The sequence below is a fragment of the Mus caroli genome, chromosome X (genome assembly GCF_900094665.2).
Source record: "Mus caroli chromosome X, CAROLI_EIJ_v1.1, whole genome shotgun sequence".
NCBI classification, from domain to species: domain Eukaryota; kingdom Metazoa; phylum Chordata; class Mammalia; order Rodentia; family Muridae; genus Mus; species Mus caroli.
Genome location: NC_034589.1, coordinates 100,095,005 through 100,115,490, shown reverse-complemented (window position 1 = coordinate 100,115,490; position 20,486 = coordinate 100,095,005). Strand labels below are relative to the sequence as shown.

Below are 20,486 nucleotides of genomic sequence, written 5' to 3'. Positions count from 1 at the left end.
GAGAGAGAGAGAGAGAGAGAGAGAGAGAGAGAGAGAGAGAGAGAGAGAATGTAGAATAAATCTTTGTGCTTCTGTTGAAGCCTGACTCAAAATAGAATATTACATTCAAATTCCAAAAAGCAATAATTTTAATTTAAAAAAATCCTCTCAAACATAGTGAGAGCTCTTTTCCATCTCAGGGGTGATACTGGGAATTAAACAAACTTCACACAGGCTGGGCATGGTACATACTGCCAGTCAGTTGTGCTGTGCCATCGAGCTCCACTCTTAGAACCTTTGGGCAATATCTTTTTAAGTAAGCCCATTACTCGTGTAAGCATACTTACACGAGCTAAGGCCAACAGTGTTAAATAAGAGGTGGTAAGAAGGGCAGTGGGGAATTAGCTGAGAGAATTAACAAATGTTAAAATGGGAGCTAGGAATGTCACTTACTATCCAGGCATGTATTTAGCTTTCACACAGTCCTAAGAAGACAATTATAACTGGGATCAGCATTTTGGGGGTAATATAGAAATTTCTTTCTCACAAAACAAACAGGAACTGTGCAAGCTTCCTCTGAGCTCATTTGCTTAGCAACATTCATTTATCCCCTTCCTCCCTCCCTTCTTTCCTTTTTCTTTTATAAGACAAGATCTCAGTATGTAGCCCTGGCTGTCCTGCAGCTGGCTGTACAGACCAGGCTGGCCTCAAACGCACAGAGATCTGTCTGCCTCTGCCACTCTTTTCCTTTTTAGTGAATCAAGCAAAGCCTTGACTCCATATTCAGTCAGGAAACGCAGGGGCTGAAATGAACCACTGAATGCAAACACCACAATGAACCAAAGACATGTGCCTTATGTTTCATAAAAAGCAGTCTTCTGGCCTTACTGTAAAGGATGGTGTGTTAATTATACTTTAACTTATTTCCTCAACTGTCAGGATATGCTTCCCACATTAATCCCTACTTCCTTATTCAGCCCTTGTGAGTAACATCTGTTATCAAGGCATCTAGGGTAAGGGCAGCCTAAGTACCAAACATAAGACTTTGGTCTCATTAAACATAATCATATATTTATACGGTTAACTAAGGTACTATGCTATATTGATATACCTATAAAATGTGTATAAATTTATAGACTAAAACATTTGAGCAACTACAGAAAAACAGTGGTGTTGATTTTCAAAGATTTTGTAACCTGAAGTTAAAATACACAGTACTAGGCAACTTGGATCTTACAAGGAAAGATCAGAGGTCAAACTGCTAGAGGAGACAATATAATTCTACACAAATATGGTTTGGCTCTCTGTTTAATCTAGATAAGACAATACCTAACTTATTCATTATCACTTTTTAAAACAGGTTTAACAAAAAATTTAGTTTCTTAAAGGCTATTATAGCCATGGCTCATAATAGTAATGCTATGTATTTCCTTCTGCTATAAACTTTTCAGTAAATTTCACCGGCACTAAAATGGGATTGTAAAAGAAATAACACTAATTAAAAACTTCCAGAAATTCAGGGATGTATTGTTCATCAAGGATGATCTTTGAGAAGGAAGCCTTGGAAAGACTTCTAAGCATGGCCATAAAACACAGATGGGACAGAATCTGGAAATAAGGGACATAAAAATAACAACACGTACCTTCTTCTCGTCTTAAATTCCGTTCAATGTTTGCTACACAAGAAGCACAGGTCATCCCAGAGACCTGTATGTAACACTTGTTCTGAACTGACGTCATCACATTTTCTGGCTCATTACTTGAGGGCAAAAGAGGTGTTTCCAGTGAGGGCTGAGCTATCACTACCAGTGGCTCTTTCATGTCTGCTGAAGAGAGAAAGGTTCTTTTCATTTATTCTCTAGCTGACACCTTGTCAAAAGTCACAGCCACACACCTCTAGGCCTGCCAATGCATTTTTATAAAATCAGCAAGGTCCTAAAAGCTCTCAACAAATATATTGTTATTACCCATTCCTAACACTGACTTTGAATTTCTTTACTGTCCACCTCAGGGGGTCCCAAGAAAATCTGACTCGAGTGAGTACAAAAAATTTAGTTATGTCAGATTCTTCTAGCCATTATCTCCAAACCCAACCCCAAGTAGGAAATAACCAGTTACTAGACAGTTCTTGTGCTTGTATTTAAGTAGCCTTATCATGCTGACAATTTGCACACTGGCATCAAGGGAATCTTCCTTTATGTACAGGAGATACTTTTTAGTGGGTGCATGTCACCTATGTGTATATGTATACATATATGTATGTGTATACGTATGTGTCTGTGTATACACACACACATATTATATATATATATATATATATATATATATGATACAGTTTAATTAACCAATGAGGCATAATAAGTGTTCAACTACTGATAACAAAATAGAATAATTATAACAAATACTGTTAACCATTGAGCTATCTCTCTAGCCTTCTCACATAGCTTTATGCATAATGTATATACAAAATGTACAAAACCATAACCACCATATTGGTCTGCTTTTAAGTGCGGGGTTTTTGTTGTTTATTTGTTTGTTTGTTTTTTAAGACAGGGTTTCTCTGTGAAGTTCTGGCTACCTGGAACTTACTTTGGAGACCAGGCTGGCCTCAAACTCAGAGATCTGCCTCCCTCTTTCTCATGAGTGCATGCACTACCACGCCCAATTGTGCCTTAAGTTTTTAGGTTCTGAGTTCATGGCCAACCTGGTATACAGAGTGAGTTCCTAGACAGTCAGGGCTATACAGAGAAACCCTGTCTCGAAAAACAAAACAAAAAAAGTTTTTAGGTTCATGATATCCTTAGGCATTTTTTACACACTTGTAACTACTGCCAAAGGACTCCTCTGTAAGAAGTGGAATTTCAGTCAGGTATGGTAGTGCATGCCCTTAATCTCAACATTAAATGGGTAGAGACAGACAGGTGCCATCTCTGTGAGTCCAAGGACAGTCTGGTCAATATAGTGAGATTTATATCAGCAAGGGCTACATAGTAAAACCTATCACAAAAAAGGTGAAACTTCAGTGACTGTGAATCATTTCTTGTTGCTAAAAGCCAAATGAAGAAACAAAATAGGAACAGAAAAAATGTTAAAGATATCAAAGAAAAAGTGATGATTACCTGGCAAGGCAGCATCAAATCCCATGTCTTCAATTGCTTCTCGCAAGGTTTCTGGAGAGGTTAGCAGAGGATCATATTCAATAGTCCCTGTGCTGTTTGCGAGGGACACGTGGATGGATTTTACACCTGGCTTTTTCGATATTACACCCTCTATAGACTGCACACAAGAATTACAAGTCATGCCATTTATGTTTATCACAGCTTCTTGGGTCAGAGGCTGGCTAACTATGTTCAAAGGCATCTTTTGAAGAGATGAGCTGGAGGGAGAGCTGGCAGTACTTTCAACTTCACTTGAAATACTAACTCTGTATTGCCCCGGTGAAATGGCCTCTATTGCTTTTCTCAGCATTTCTGGAGTGACTAAGCTTGCATTGTACTTTACAATGGCTGACCTATTCTCTAAAGAAACTACTATACTGCTTACATACTGGAGTGTAGATAAAGCACTTTCAATATTGGACACACATGATTTACAATGCATGCCCTCTATGATGAACACGGTTGTGGAATCACTGGGATATGATGGGCTCTTTTGCTGAGATCCTTCTGAAGATTTGACTGGTGTGTTCTTCAGGCGCTCAACATCAATGGCTCCCAATTTGAGGTACTTCGGCTGCTTTTTTATGAAGGCTGGGAAACCCACAGCTTCAATCTGCTTCTTTATTTCCTCTGCTGTGATGAGATGAGGTTGAAAAACAATAGTAGCTTCTTGGTTGTCTAGGGACACTAGTTATGAAACAGAAACATATTCAAGATAGTTATTCCTGGTCCCCTTCAGCATCAATCGCTCTTTCTCACTCTTCTCAATGCTTCTCCTTAGAGATTGTTGTGCTTTTCAGAAAATGGGATTGACATACTTTGGAAACAAGCAACATGACCACTGCTCCTATGATCTCCATGTTTCTGCATCACTCCAGTACAAATATATTAGAGATAAAATATACCGAAGGCAGGCTGTTCAGGAAGCCTAAACTCCACAAATCACTACCACAGTGCCTTTCCTGCTAAACTGAAGTTCAACTCTCAGAACCTTTCATTATAATCATTAACTTTCCTGACAGTAATCCTGGGACTATGCTACACCTCCAACTTCAATGAAGCAGGAAGCAATTCTAGGCCCACGGATCTGAAACTCGTATTTGGGAAGAAAGCAAAAAGTTTAAAGATCAAAACAAAGAATAGCTTTACAAAATGAGCCAAAAAAATTACCTTTAATGCGCTGAACACCTTGCAGCTTTCCAACTTTTCCTTCAATGGTGCTAGTACATGAATGGCAGGTCATCCCTTCCACTTTCATCTTCAGCATGACTTCCCCTGCCTGAGGTGTGCTGTGCTCTTCACAAGTTCCTGACTTTTTCTCCTGAGTTGCCATGTCTAAACTGAGGTCTGGGACCAGCTCCACAATCTGACTGGCACTCACCACAGATGGAATTATGGTGACTACTGCACTTCTTTGCTGAGGGGAAATCTTAACACCAGTCACACCCTTGGTCTTGAGCAATGTACTTTGGATATGGTCCCAAGGCAGAGCCAGTGGAGCAGTAACAGTCAGAAACACGGTATTGGTTAAGACAGGGAGGGGGTTAGCATTGTGGAGAAGAGCATCAAAGCCCATGTCATCGATAGCTTCTTGGAGGGTCTTTGGAGTCTGAAGTTTAGGGTCATAAATAATGGTTGCACTCTTTTCTTCTAGTGAAACCTTTGGGAAAGAAATTTCAGAAGTTTAACTCAGCTATATGACATAGGAATTAAGACTATCAATTATCAAGAACCAAGCCCTCCTGAGCCATTTCACATTCCAATGCCTAGCTCCAGACACTTAGTTCACATGCTGGCCGTCCCTGCTAGGTGCAGCTCTCACTTCTCATCAAAGACGTTTTCTTTTCTGCAGCAGATGGGAACGATTACAGAAATCAACAACTGGTCAAAATGAGTAACAAGGCCCTCATCCACAACTGATGCATCTGTAACATAAATCCTATACCTAAAGCTCAGGGAACATTGAATATGAGTGGGTAAAGTTTTTATAGCTGCATCCATGGAACCTAAACAAGACCTGCATAACGACAATACCAGTTGACACACCAGTGTGGATGAAAGAAATCTCACGGGGCCCTACCCCTACAGGTGGGAAGTTGGGAGTGTTGAGCAGAGACTAGATATAACTGAGCAACTAAGTTGAGGGCAGGTGGAGAGGTACGGAGCTAAGAGTACTGATAAGGGCACACTTCTCCAGGAGATAAGTAAAGCCCAGCAACTGTGCCAAAAAAGGCGAGTTGAAATTGAATAATTGTGTGTGTCTGTGGTTTTCATCTGTGGTTGCAATATTCTCTGGGTGGGGGCTGGTAGTGCAGTCTGTTCCTGGAGCTTAGGCAGGGTAGCTAAAGCTACATGCAACATGTATGTGTGTGACAACATTAGCAATAATAATTAAAGAAGAGGACATGAATTTGAGAAGTGTAGGGAGACATTGGAGGAAATGGTGAGGGGAGAGAAGGTGATGGAAATGAGATAAATTCCATACTCATATACAAAATCTCAACAAAATAAAATTTAAAAATAAAATGAATTTTAAGGAGAGAATATCAATCAATACTCAAGAATGAAATAAATAACAGCACTAGAAAGTAGTGGTTTCTCAGTGAAGCTTTCACCTTTGCTACTCTCGTTGGAAAGACACACAAAATGTCTTCCAAAAAGAGCAATGTGTGGGCTCCATGTGGTACCAGTCAGGCCTGTGAATTATGTGCACTAACAAGTACATGCTAGAATTTCACAAGAGACTATAGACTATATTTTCCTAACATATCTTGTCATAAATTACTGCAATGTGTCACATTATACATATTTAAAAGGTTATACAGGAAATGAGACTACTATAGAAAATGAAAGGTAGGGCTGGAGAAATGGCTCAGTACTTAAGAGCATCTGCTGTGCAATCATGAGGACCAGAGTTCATATCCCAGCATCGACATAGCATTCTAGGAATCTCACACATATCTGTTACTTTAGCTCAAAGTGGGACAGAGACAAGAGGATTGTTAGGGCTTGCTGGCTTCAATAGCTGAGGAAAATGCAAGAAGAAATTTCCTTCAAAAGGGAAAGTGAGAAGGTGATAGATGAGGATACTAGAAGCTCTCTTCTGGCCTTTGAGCATCCATGAGCCCTCACATCTGTGTACATAAATAAACAACCCTTTTAAAATATAAAACACAAGGTAATATGAAGTCTAATCTTTTTAAAATGTTAATTAAAGGATGAAAGTATAGCTCAGTGGTAGAGTAGATGCTTTCCATTCACAAGGTCCCGGATATAAAGCCATAGATGTACTTCCCAGTACCAACCCACAAACACAGGGGTAGGGGAAGGACATGGCCTATTATTTTCCAGGGTTTTTATAAGTAAGAAAGTTCTTTGTAGCACAAATGAGTTATAAAATAAATGTAAACAAAGAACAGTTAATATTTACCAAGCATTTGATATATGTGCTAGGAAATGAGATTCTTAGGACCCAATGCTGAACATGACACACTCACATGGATCAACACTGGGACAGAGAATATAGAGAAGGTGGTGGTTAACCATTAATCCCTGATTCTACAGATCAAAACAGGCTCCTCAGAGGAAATAATATGTACTAAAAGACAAATGGATTCATGGCATATGAGGAAACTGCAGACAAACAGAAGCACAAATGTAAAAAAGTATGATAGCCTGGGGATGAAAGAATTGTTCTATTATGAGTTCTTATGTCAATAATAGTTTGTACTTTATCTTAGTGGTAATAGAGTGTCATGAAAAAGTTACACAGGAAGAAGGCATGAGATCTGTATTTTGGAGAAAAATTATTACAGAAGCAGTATAGAAGATGTTGGGGTGGCTGGAGAAATACCAACTAGGATGCTACTCCAATTGCAAGAATAGTATAATACAACCTCTGAATGAAGACATGGGCATGAGGAAAAGAGAAACAGAGGTAGTTCTAAGACATGCTCTGCAGATACAGATACAGATAGATGGTAAGAACACTTGAGTAGGATGACTTTTAGTTTTCTAGTTTGGGCCAACAGGCAGACGGCAGTGGTATTAAGTGGTATCAGAGAGGAGGGCACCAAGAGGTACTTAGCAGATTAGAATAGAAGGAACGGATATGTGATTAACTCAATGCAAGAACTGTTCATTTTGAGATAGCAGCAGAATAATGTGCAAACAACAGTTAAAAGATATGTACCATTATTATTTCTACTACAAAGCTTTGTTCCATACAACAACAACAACAACAACAACACTAAATTAATTTAAAGTAGGTAACCTCCTTTTAAACCCTCTGGGACAATTGTAAAGTTGTTAAATATTCTGTTGAATTATTTTCCTCTAGATTTTAAAAAATGTGTTTATGTGTTTTGGCTACATATGCGTCTGTGTAAAGTGCATATGTAGTATCAAAAGAAACCAGAACAGGTCCTAATATCCCCTAAAACACGAGTTACAGATAGTTGCTAGCCATCATACAGGTTCTGGGCATCAAACCCACAACAAATTCTGGAAGAACAAGACAGTGTTCTTAACTATGCCATCTCTCTAACTCCCTTTGCATATTTTAATAAACTTAATTTTTTATTTCTTCCTTTAGCTTTGTAACTGATAACAATACATTTGATAAACATTTGAAATATGGCTGGGCAATGGTGGTGCACACCTTTAATCCCAGCTCTCAGGAGGTAAAGGCAAGCAGATCTCCAAGTTAAAGGCCAACCTGGTTCTATAGAGTTAGTTCCAAGATAGCCAAGACTACACAGAAAAACCCTGTCTCAAAAACAAAGCAAAGATTGAAATGCTATCTCAAAAAACAAAGCAAAGATTGAAATGCTATCATGGCACGGAGGATCCTAGGGCTCAGATAACTCTAATTGACTAGCCTTTTTTTTTTTTAAGTTTTAGAAGAGAGCACTAGTGTAAATGATCCAAAATATAAATGGGAAAATAATTTATATTGGTTTTAGATTATATCATATAATATTTTCCGTGAAAAAGCAGAGAAATAAAAGCTATGCATGATAGTGCACTCCTATTATTCCTGTATTCAGGGGGATAAGGTATGAAGATTGTGAGTTCAAGGTCAGTCTGGGCTATATGCAAATTATAGTCCAGCCTGGACCAATAGTAAGACTTTGCCCTAAAGGACAACATACAGCTTCTAGAAAGATGACTAGAAGCACTGACTCCTCTTTCAAGGAACCAGGATTCAATTCCCAAGACCATAAAGAGACTTTAGAAACCTAAAGTTTCAAAGGAAGCAAAACTTCCTTTTGAGAAAAAGGTCACGCAGTAGCTGAGAATCACCACAGGACAGTTTTTAGTGCCAAAACCTTGGGTACTCAGTCGGCATTTATTTACCTAGCTGAGTGTTCATTCTGCACCTGGCACTGTAGTGCTGCTAAAGACACGATGGTGAGGAAAAGCAGGCGGGGCTGCGGAGAGGTGGAAATAGCTGGCAGCAGGGTGACTCTGTGACTGAGCAGCTCTCCTTTCATTTGCTCCTCTCATGCTCCTGAAGCACCTCCTCCAACTCCCCACTGTGCCAAGGTCACTACAGAATTCTGCATTAGGAAGCAATGCTGTTGTTTTTATTTTCAGAGAAACTAATTTCCCATTATGTCGAGTCCCTTTGAATGTAATCAGAACAGCCTACGGATTATGAGCACAGGAAGCACTAGAGACAGAGGAGTATCAACGGGGTTGGAAGGCAGGAGTGGAGAGAACAAAGGAAAGCGAACTAATGGTACTCTGTGATCTTAGCAACAACAGGTGCAGTGCCCCCCCCCCCCCGCCTGTGGACAGAAGGCCGCAGCTCCAAGGTCATCCTATACTACCTGTCGAGTTTGAGGCTATCACCACCACCACCACAATTTAGAGACAGGGGTAACTGTTCATATAATTTATATCAGTGCTTATAACTTTGTAAGTCTCTTGAAGTGTTAAACATGAAATTCAGACATAAAACTAGGCATGGTAGCTCATACCTGCAATTCCAACACTTAAGAGGCTGAAGAGGAAGAATCAGTGCAATGCAAGTTTGAGGCCAACCCGGAATACATAGTGAGTTCCATGTCAGCTGGGGCTACACAGTGGGACTCTTATCAAGAAAGCAAAGAAACCAAGAAACATAGAACGGAGGGAGGGAGAGAGGAGGGAGGAAGGGAGGGAGGGAGGGAGAAGAGGGAAGAAATCCAGATGTAGCACATTTCTCTACATACAATTTCTATGTAAACTGAATAATTACATAAGTCTGTATGTTCTATTCTTAGACAATATAAAAAGTGATAACCTTTAAAAATCATCTCATCTCTTTAGTTTCCTGAGTATACCACACAAAATATTTCTTTTTGGCTGTGCTGTTCTATAAAAGCGTAAAACTGTGCCAGCAAGATGGCTTAGTGGATAAAGGTACTTACTACAAAGTATAACAACTCAAGACTGAGTCCCAGAACCAAATCCAACGATTTGTCCTCTAATCTCCACACATGAATATCTGTCTATCTGTCTCTCTCATGCATGCACAGACACACCCAAACAGCAAGTATTTATTCTATTCGACCAATCAAAATAAAGGTTACCACTTACAGCAATTATGAGCCTGTAAAAGGCAATCTTTACAACTAAGACAATAATCCAAAAACAATCCAAAACTTCAAATATTTTAAGATGAGACAGAGATTTCCTAGATTTGTACAAATACACACACACACACACACACACACACACAGTGCTTTTCACAGAGTAAGCTATTTGTAAATTGAGTAATTTGTTAAATCTCATTCCAATAGATTTCAATTGCTTCAAAAGTATACAATGCCTAATTATTCACATAAGAATTCAAATGCAGCGGTATGAAAGAGAAATATACCATTTCTCTACTACTGGGTTTTACCTTGGAATTGAGCTTTCTTTGATTTTTGGACTAGAGTTCCAAACCTAAGCTTCTTTGAATAACTGAAAATGTCTTTGTGGATGCATGATTACTGATTAATATTTTTTTAAGATTTCTTTGTTTTTATTTATGTGACTGTAAGCCTGGCATTGTGTGTGCTCCATATGCACACTTGATGTCCACAGAGTCCAGAAGAGGGCATCAAATTTTCTGAGCCTGGGGTTACAGATAGTTATTGAGCTGCCATATGGGTGCTGGGAACTGAACTCTGGTCCTCTCCAAGAACAGCAAGTTCTACAGTTCCTATTCGCTAATATTTATAATAATCAGAATGTTGGTTTATCCTAATATATAGTGTTGGTAAGAGGGCATCAGTCTGAAAATCAACCAGTGTGCGTGCTCCCTTTTAACAAAAACCTTAAGCACTCCTAAGAGGAACAAGGAATGCGTTTATTGAACCACAGGAGGACTTTTCTAACTGCTAGCACTTGCAGATCCTTCTCCAGTATGTGCATGGTGTGTAATGCATATGTATTTATGTGTTCCTGCGGCCGCCACTGCTGTCCTCAAGAACTCACCACTTCATTTTATGCCCACCTGAGATTTACATGGGTGCAAGGGACCCAAACTCTAGTCCTCTGTTTCTCTTGCTTGTACAGCAAACACTGTATGCACTGAGCCATCTCCCCAGATCCCCGGGGTCACTGTTAAGGGCTACTCTATATAAAGAGAATAAAGGGGGAACAAACTCCAAAAGTTAGCGCGCTAAGTTTCAGGTTAATAAGGCATTAACCTTTGCAGCCATTCAATTCTTGTATCTAAGAAAATTTGATTACATTCCCACTTCAAAAAAGCCAAACAATCGCAGAGAAAGATCTTCACATTATCTGCCCATGTTATGTTTCCTTTGAGCAGACCACTGGGGTGATTCAATTAAACTTCAGGTTAATCCCTTTAAAGTCTACTGTGATAGCTCTAGCAGGGCAAATAGAGATATTACACTCAATAACAATATAATTTCAGACAAAATTCCCAGAATGGATTTAAACGCTAAAGCTAAAAAGGTAAATAATGATATTCCATTTATTTCCGATGTAGAGACTTCCTGGCTCTCCACTCTCTTTGAGTTAAAGCTTCAATGTCTTCCACTGCTGTATGATTCAACAGAGTAGCCTCACTCATTTCAACATCACAGCTTTATTACCTCATTCCAAACACCAGCAAGGACTCCTTGACTTAGTCCGAATTTTGTTCTCCCAAACCTGCTTTTAAAATTGGCTTCACAGAAGCTGTAGATATAGGTCAGTGCTAGAGTGTTTGTCTTGCATATGTAAGGGCCTGCATTATTTACACATAAAGACACCAACAACATGGTATATATAACCTCAAAAGTTATGATCCAGAACATTTAAACCTTTAAATTCTTTGAAAAGTGATCAGGATTTGTGTATTTCCATATTGAACTACATTCTGACTATAAATTATGTCTGGACAAAGGCAGACATAATTTTATAAATAGCATTTTATAAATGGTGCGTAGAAGAAATAAATCCACTTTTGAGGGCCTCTGAGACAAACAATTGGAGGTACCTCTATAAGGAAAAAAACCATAAAACAGCAAAATTCTATACAGAAGTAAGTAGTCTGAATATAAAACAAAAATTACAAGTTACATCAGGCCACTGAGGTACAGGCCTGTAATTCCAACACTCGGAGGTAGAGGGATCAAGAGTTGAAGGCCAGCCTGAGCCAAACAGCAAGCCTGTCACACACGTACATGCACAAATAAACTACAAATTACAAACTTCTTTTAAATCTTTTTTTTTACTACATGTGTGTGAGAGTGAGCGAGAGAGCAAGAGAGTGAGTTAGAGAAAGAACACAAATTATAAACTTTCCAGAGATAAAGGTTTAGTCAGGTATGGTAGTACCTAGCACTAGAAATAAAGAAGCAAGTGGATCTCTAAGGCTTAGAGGCTAGACTATACTGAGAGTTCCAGAACATCCAAGGCTACATAGTGAGAGTCTGGTAAACACAGAAAAAGATGTCACAAACTTCCATAAAACTAACACTTTAATTAATGATATCTGAAACATCTCTATAACTAAGTTTCTTTACCTATACTTTCAACTATAGTTATTTGGTTTTGATGATTTTATAAAATAATTCCATTTTTCCTGCAGTCTGAATGGTAGTTTCCTCTGTCTGTTCTATAATGCTGGTGACAGAATGCTGTATCTATCCCTAAGCATCACTAGTCCTAGAATATTTGTTCAGCCATTGTTTGAAAGATCCTTTCCAGCATTACAATTAAACAATTCAGTTTTCATAGCTGCTGGCAAGTTGGAGGAAAGTCCTGAGTTTCTTTCATACATAAGTTATAAGATTTCAGGGCGTTTCATAATCCCTTGTGCAGTGACTAATCTTCTATATTCTCTAAGGTAATTCTATTCTTTATTTTTTATATAAAAATAGTTATATACAATGACATAAATTTATATAAAATTATAGTTTTCTATCAGGCCTGGCATCTACATGCTAAGATCCTTGGGGAGACAGCACAATAGATAGGGAGTCATTCCTATACCATAATTCCTAATGAAAACCTCACTAAAAAGATCTAACCAAGAACCAACCACCCAAAGCCAAATAGCCCAGTAACCTTAAGCTATGCATATCTCCAACTCGACCAACCCAACCTTAGATCATCCAAATGTTCATATATACTTCAGCCATTCAACACAAAGGGAACCTTTGTTAAGAGGGAGAGATGAAGCGGAAAGGACAGTAGTCTATTAAAAGACTGTTAAAATTGCTTTTGCAAACTGTACAAACCATGACCGTGGGTGTCATAGTAGCATATATTTGCAATCCCTGCCCTTAGGAGACTGAGGCAAGCTCAAATCCTGCCTTGGCTACACAAAGAGAACCTATATCACTTCTTAACCTTTGGCTAAGTTCCAACATAAAAACAAAATAAGTCAGGCAGAGTGAAGCAAACATACAAGCATACAGAAGGTCACGATTTCAAAGCCAGCTTGGGTTAAAGTAAGGCCCAGTCTCAAAGCAAGCAAACAAAACACATATTCATATGAGCACATCTGAGACTATTTCCAGAGTCTTAAAGGGAAATTAATGCACACAGAAGCTCTGAACTAAAGTTTCATTAACTTCTCAATAAATCTCTGAGTCTAAAGGCCATATAGCAAAATATTTTTTTCAAAGGAAAGGGAAAAAAGGTCAAAATGTACCCTATTTAATAAGAAGCTTTTGACAGAGACCGAGGAAAGGCAAAGCTGGAAAAGGCTGGTGTGTTTCTGTTCAGGTTCAGCAATCAAATTACAAATGTGTCCTGGAAAGTACAGCCATCAGGATCTATCACTAGGATTCATATAACTCCCAAAATGCTTTCATATTACAGCCCCATTCTTCCGCCTTTACTCTTTAATCAAGATGCACTTACATTTGTCTGGCTTTAAACAGACCTTATTAGAAGTGGAAATAGCGATTTTACATCTGAGTGGGGCACAGGTAGCCTGCTTTGAGAAATAGCAATGTGCTTGAAAATATTAAAATAGAATCTAGCTGGGGATGGAGGGTTTTCTAGCATACACAAAGCCCAACTTTCAATCTCTAGCACCACAAAAAAAAGGCTGCCTCTAATATGGTGGCCTATATTCTCAGTACTTCAGAGGAAGAGAGGAAGATCAAAAATTCAAGGACATCCTCAGCTACAGACTGAGTTTGAGACTGACCTGGTATATCTGACTCTGCCTGAAGAAACAGTAGAGGGGACGGAAGAGCTAGGTTAAGAGCACTGTCTGTTCTTTCAGAGGACCCAGATTCACTTCCCAGTACCACATTGGGTAGCTCCTAACTGCCTGTAACTCCAGTTCCAGCCAACCCAACATCCTTTCCGTCTCTTCCAGTGTGTGCTCACATGTGGAGCACACACATACATTCAAGCACACATACATAAAACAAATTAAATGCACAAGTATTTTTGTTAAGTGGAATCTAGACCTATAGTTATGTATAGATGTTTTAACAGAAACAAATATTCAATAGAGGTAACTAGACATGAGTTAAAGGTTTTGGAAAAATATGTAAGTTGTCAGTAGACAGCAAGTAACCAAGCTGAAGAAAAATTAGGTGAGCTAGCATCTGTGCTTAAATGGCTTGACTGCAATTAGCACAGATACAAGTATAGATTTGGCTTCTGTTCTGGCCTCCTGGACCAAAGCTACCTTAACTCAAGTGGAGCTAAAACTGTTCATTTACCAATATACAAAGTAGAGGTGCCATACATATTACTTATTGAAATGAACTCATTTTAAAGCGTTAAGCCTGAAGGATGCAGACTTCCTTGCTATCTTCCCTAACTGACAAACCACGAAGCATTCATCTTATAGCTTTGATAAAGCTATAATTCATAAATATCATGTAAACATTTTTTTACAAATTTGGCTATTGGGGGAGATAAGTGTATTTAGGAAACCTGTAGCACGGGAAATAAATGGGATAATTACCCCCTCACTTCTCAGCCTTTCCAACCTGGCTCTCTTGCCAAAGAACATGAAAGCCAGCCATACTAATCCTTACTGGGTTGTTGGTGAAAAGTAAAGGAATCAGGCCAAAGTAGAAAATTAATAAGCTTTACAAAAAAATCTATATCTGAAGCATGTGAAGATGGCAAGTTCATGCCTAGGTATCTACATGGATGCCTCTGGGAAGAAAACTTCAGGCAACACAAATGTAAGACAGGAGGGAAGCTTAAGGACAGCTGTCTGCTTAGCCTTGGCTGATCAGAGTCAGGGCAGCAGGACACAGTTTCCCACTAGGCAAATACTAAGCTGAACCCAGTTTGTTTCATCTGCTCTAACCAAGAGTAGGAAAGAGATGGAGAAAAGTACCTACAGATTCCTATTTAAAAAAGAGAAGCCAAACACACATGAATACTCTCACATGACTCTTGAGTTAAGGAAATTCAAACAGAATCATGATGTGCCACTTAGTTGATATTTTGTAATCAAAACAAAGTGAACAAATCAGTCTATTCAAGATGCCGAGAAGAATCATGTACAAGAATATTATATATAGACAATAATGTATAAATCCTGTATTTCTCTGAAAAAAACAAAACCATCTGACATCTCTGGTGATTACGTAGTTAAGGATTTAGATGAAGCAGAGACCAAGTAAGTAAATAATCTAGGGATACACAAAGCTTCTAGATCCAATGTAATAGCGATATTCTCATAAAAAGAAATCTGGTGAATCCTCAATTTTAAACTATGTGCTAAATCGGCTGTATATTTGGACAAAGCTCCTTTTAAAATATTAACATCTGGAAGCTTCTACCTGTGATACTGGCACCCTGGAGGGTGACGCAAGAGGATTGCCACAAGTATGAGGCCAGCTATAGCTATGCACTGTGGCCACAGAGTGAGACCCCATCTCAAAAACATCTGTAGTATGTCTAAAAATGCAATGTTTGCATATGGATCTCAACTGCTCACAGGAAAGCATTCTGGGATTGAAGCAAGATGATCAAAATCTGAAGTGGCATTTACTTTCCAACAGCATTATAATGAGCACTGCATAAAAGCAAAATTACAGAAAACCTCCAAAATATACAACCATCACTATAAGGTAAATTTTTAAACAGTGAAAACAAATATTAAGATGCCAGATGCACTGTACAAATGAGAACAAAATCCAGCAAGAACACTACATACTGGAATTAACTTATTAAACTCCAGCAGAAAAAAAAAAAAACCCATGCTCAAGTCTAAACAATCTGTAGCTTAATTGTTAAGAAAACAGTTCTGTATATTATTGTTCTTATAATAGGAATCTTCAAACAAATTATTTTTGAGCCAGAATCTTGCTATGTGACCCATTTTAAACTGGAACTTGCTAATAAAGCCCAGCCAGCCTCATCTTAACAATTGTCCTGCCTCCTCCCAAGCACACCCAGGAATCTTTAACACTCTGACAAGAAAGGGGCTCTTTGTTCATTTCCTTGACCTCTATGGATAAGCTGCAGGACAGCGGAGTATGGGTGTGTGGGAAACTGGTGAAATGAGATAAATTAATCTCAGTGCTGAAGACTCTCAAAAGGCTACAAGAGATAGAAGTAAGGTCTAAACGAGAACGGGAACAATTGAACCATCTCCATAGCTCCCTTGGTTTGGAACCTTACCCCTTATCAAACTCAGTTCCCAGCTCCCACATAAATATTCGGGTATGATATCATACACCAGTAATCCTAGTACTGAGGAGAAAGACACAAGAGAATCTCCGGGGTGTGCTAGCTAGCAAATGTAGCCAACTGGTAAGCTTCAGGCTTCTAAGAGACACTACCTAAAAATTCAAGTTGGAGAGCATTCAGGAAGACAGTGGCATGAAGCTTCCATGAGTACAGAGACACATACATTCATATATCACATATACAGAAATATGTGCGTTTAGTTCTTTTAAAAATTAAGCTTGAGCTGGGAGTGGTGGCACACACCTTTAATCCCAGCACTCGGGAGGCAGAGGCAGGTGGATTTCTGAGTTCGAGGCCAGCCTGGTCTACAAAGTGAGAAAGTGAGTTCCAGGACAGCCAGGGCTATACAGAGAAACCCTGTCTCAAAAAAAAAAAAAATAAGCTTGAAGCCAGACACTGTGGCACACACCTCTAACCCCAGCATTTGGGAAACAGAGGCAGGAGAATCACTGCAAATTCCAGGCCAGACTAGGCTTCAGAGACCCTGCCTCAAAATACAAAAGGAAAAGAAAAAAAAAAAAAACAAACCAGAGGCTGGAGGGAAGGCTCAGTGGTTAAGAGAACTCACTGCTATCTCAGAGGATACTAGTTCAATTCCTGGCACGCGCATGGCAACTCACAACCATCTGTAACTCTAGTCCAAGAGAATCTGGTGGCCTTATCTGGCCTGAAAGGCACCGCATGCGCATGGTACACACACACACACACACACACACACACACACACATATACACACACACACCCAAAACACCCATACACAAAAAATAAAATAAAATAAAATAAAAATTTAAATAAAAACAATCAAAAGGCATGGAAATAGCCATCAGCTTAGAAATATAGTAATATTTATAATGCTCTAGTCAGGGGCTCTGCCTTACTACATACAATAGGCAGGAAGGACTAGACCGACTACAGCAGGAGCACAACAGCTGACCAAATTCAACTGGTAACAATGTGACACAAACACACAGCAAGGTCTAGCCTAGACCTGGGGGTCTCTTGCACTGGTCTCTCTACTTCTGTATATCTGAAACACTTCTTAAATAAATTCATAAAATACTTCATTAAAGTATTCTTAGCCAGGCAAGATGGCTTAGGTTTGTAATCCTAGTACTTGGAAGACTGAAGTGGGAAAATCAGGAGTTCAAGGATAGCCTTGGATGCACATCCGAGTCAAGGTCAGCCTGAGCTACATAGACCAAGTTTCAAACAAATAAACAAAACAATGAAAAATATTCTTAAGAAAATGTCAAGCAACTAGCAAGCAGGGCAGCCCCCATCTATACTCGTAGCACTCGGGAGGCTGAGACAGATAAATCACAATTTTGAGGCTAGCTTAAGCTATATTATGAGCCCATGACAAGCCTGGCTACACGAATAGACCCTGCCCTGATAGCCACCTCCAAAGTGAAATATAATACCAAAAAAATAGAAAGGTCGGCCACAGGTGCCCCCTACAGTGTTGGGAAGGCTTTTTAACAGCCTGAGCTTCAGCAGCCATACAGCCAGGCCTATAATCCCAGCATTCTGAAAACTGAGGACAGAAGATTTATAGTTTGAGGTACAACTAGGCCCCAGACTGCCAGGCCAGCCTAGCACAGTATCTTTTCAAAACCCCCAAAAGAAGTAAAAGTGAATAACCGGCTAGGCATACAGCTTAGTGATAGAGCTCTTGCCTACCATGTGCAAGGCCCAAAGTTCAAACTGCAATCCTGCCGCCCAAAAGGCAAATACCTGAACATTAATCGGAAGCACAGTGTAGTGAGAAAGCTGCTAATGCTCAAAGAATGTTAAATAATAATGATGTATAATGTTCTATAAATTTCATATCGACCATATTCATAAATGACCATCATACTATAAAAGAGAAACTCCTAGCTCGTTCTCTGAGATTATATATTTTCATCCAGCATTAAGTTAAAAGTAAATCTGGTCATGATCTATATACCTATAATTCTAGCCCTTGGGGGAGGTTGAGGCAGGAGGATCCTGAGCTCAAGGCCATTTTGGGTTACACAACAAGACCCTTTACCAAATGAAAAGGAACAAAAAGCACACATATATTACCACACTGGAGTCCATATTTGAACAGTGTCCTTTTTCTTTGCTTTTTTGGGGGTAGACTTGGACTGATCATGTTATCCAGACTGGTCTATAGACTCCTGGACTCCTGCCTCAACAATGTCTGACTTTTCTTCTTTAAAACAGAATTAATTGGATTAGTAGTAGTAGTAGTAGTAGTAGTAATAACTTATAATAATGATTCACATAGATTATTTAGTATCGGAGTTAACAGTGTAATAGTATTCTTTTTTGTCAAAGGTGTTGGTGTGATTGCTTCAATTCCAGTATTATAAGTTATTCTTTTCTTTAAAGGTTATTTATTTATTTAATGTACGTGAGTATACTGTAGCTGTCTTTAGACACCCCAGAAGAGGGCATCGGATCCCATTACAGATGGTTGTGAGCCACCATGTCATTGCTGGGAATTGAACTCAGGACCTCTGGAAGAGCAGTCAGTGCTCTTAACCACTGAGCCATCTCTCCAGCCCTAGAAGCTATTCTTAACACAATTCTTGTCGATAGCATCTTACTAATTTACAAAGAGTAACTTACTTTAATGTGATGGACACCATTCACTTTCCCAATCTGCTGTTCGATGGTCCGGACACAGGAAATACATGTCATTCCCTCAACAGTGATAGTAATTGAATTTGCATCCACACTTGGCTCCATTTTGATGTCTTTACATTCCTGTTAGAGACAATAAAATCATTAATTTAACCATAGAAATAATCTTTACTTACCTGTTCCCACATGCCTCCAGTTGAAAATGTGCTAATAATAAAATATGCACTTGTTCATACCTGTTGAGGAGAAAGTTTTAACCAACCTTTGATTAAATAAAGGAAAGTAGATTCTATGGATAAGCTAATAAAAAACATACAACACTCCAAATAATGAATTTGATTTGCCTTGGGAGCAACAAAATAGCTCAGTGGGTATGGGAATTTTGTGCCAAGCCTGGTGATCTGAGTTCAAGGCCCCAGAAACAACTCTCTAAAATTGTTCTCTGGCATCTACACGTAGGCACATACATGTACACACACACACAATAAATAAATAAGCAAAATATAAGACACTTGCCCTTATAAACTACTTTCCTGACTATGAAACATATCATCTCAGGTAATACTCATACAGTCCTACATAATTTCCCGTCTGCACACTTCAAACTGACCTCTCTGACCTTCAACCATTCACCACACATGACTCTGTGCCCATCACACTGCCATTCATGGCCTTTGGTTTGAGCTATTTTCTTGGTTTCGGATGGCTTTTAGAAATCTTCTTAGCTAATTTTGTGATCCCTTTTAAGTCTTTAACCTTTGTAATGAAGGTGTATGTCAACACCATGTTTAAAATGGCAACTTAAAGCCCTTCAACACAAACAGCCTGATTCCCCTTCCCTCTGTTGTTTTCTTTAGAACTCCCCATCGTCTAACATGCAGCTCCAAACTTTGCTTATTTACTCTGCTCATTGCTTACCAAAGTCCTCTGTTATCTTAGAATGCAGCAGCACTTCAGTTCTCAACCTGTGGGGTGTGACCCTTTTGGGGGTCAAATGACCCTTTTCGGGAGTCGCCTACGACCATTGGAAAACACAATATCTATATAACAATTCATAACAGTACCAAATTACAGTTGAAAAGTAGCAAGAAAAATAATTTTACGGTTGGAGTCAGCATAACATGAAGAACTGTATTAAAGGATTACAGCCTTAGGAAGAGTGCGAACCACTGCTATAGTGTGTTTATAACACATTCATAGACTCTTCTCCCTTCGAGAGACTGACTTCAACTCCTTTCACAAGTGTGTCTCAGACTTGGTGATGCTGCCATTGAATAGATTACAATGCACATGACAAAATATAATTTCCAAGACTAGCTCACAAAAGGCATTGTGGACTACGGGTGTGATGGTGCATCCTGTAATCTCAGGACTTGGGAGGCTATGGCAGGAGGATATCAAGAACATCCTGATCTATATAAAGAATTCAAGGCCAGGTATTGGAGAGATAACTATTCAGTCAAGAACCCTGGCTACTCTTCCTGAAAGCCTGGATTTAACTTCCAGCATCCACAGCCATCTGTAATTCAAGTTTCAGGGAATCCAACACCT

General features: G+C 39.1%; 1 protein-coding gene across 2 annotated transcripts in view; it reads right to left on the bottom strand.

Moving 5' to 3' along the window:
* Atp7a (ATPase copper transporting alpha) overlaps window positions 1-20,486 on the bottom strand; it is a 102,206-nt gene that overhangs the window by 39,302 nt on the left and 42,418 nt on the right. The window contains exons 2-5 of one of the 2 annotated variants that reach the window (XM_021153344.2): window positions 18,921-19,058; window positions 4,308-4,797; window positions 3,099-3,824; window positions 1,623-1,805 (exon numbers count right to left, since the gene is read on the bottom strand). In XM_021153344.2, coding sequence (XP_021009003.1) covers window positions 1,623-1,805; window positions 3,099-3,824; window positions 4,308-4,797; window positions 18,921-19,040 — 1,519 coding nt within the window. In that variant the 5' untranslated portion in view covers window positions 19,041-19,058. The remainder of the gene's footprint in view (window positions 1-1,622; window positions 1,806-3,098; window positions 3,825-4,307; window positions 4,798-18,920; window positions 19,059-20,486) is intronic. The other variant, XM_029473176.1, reaches the window with a different exon arrangement.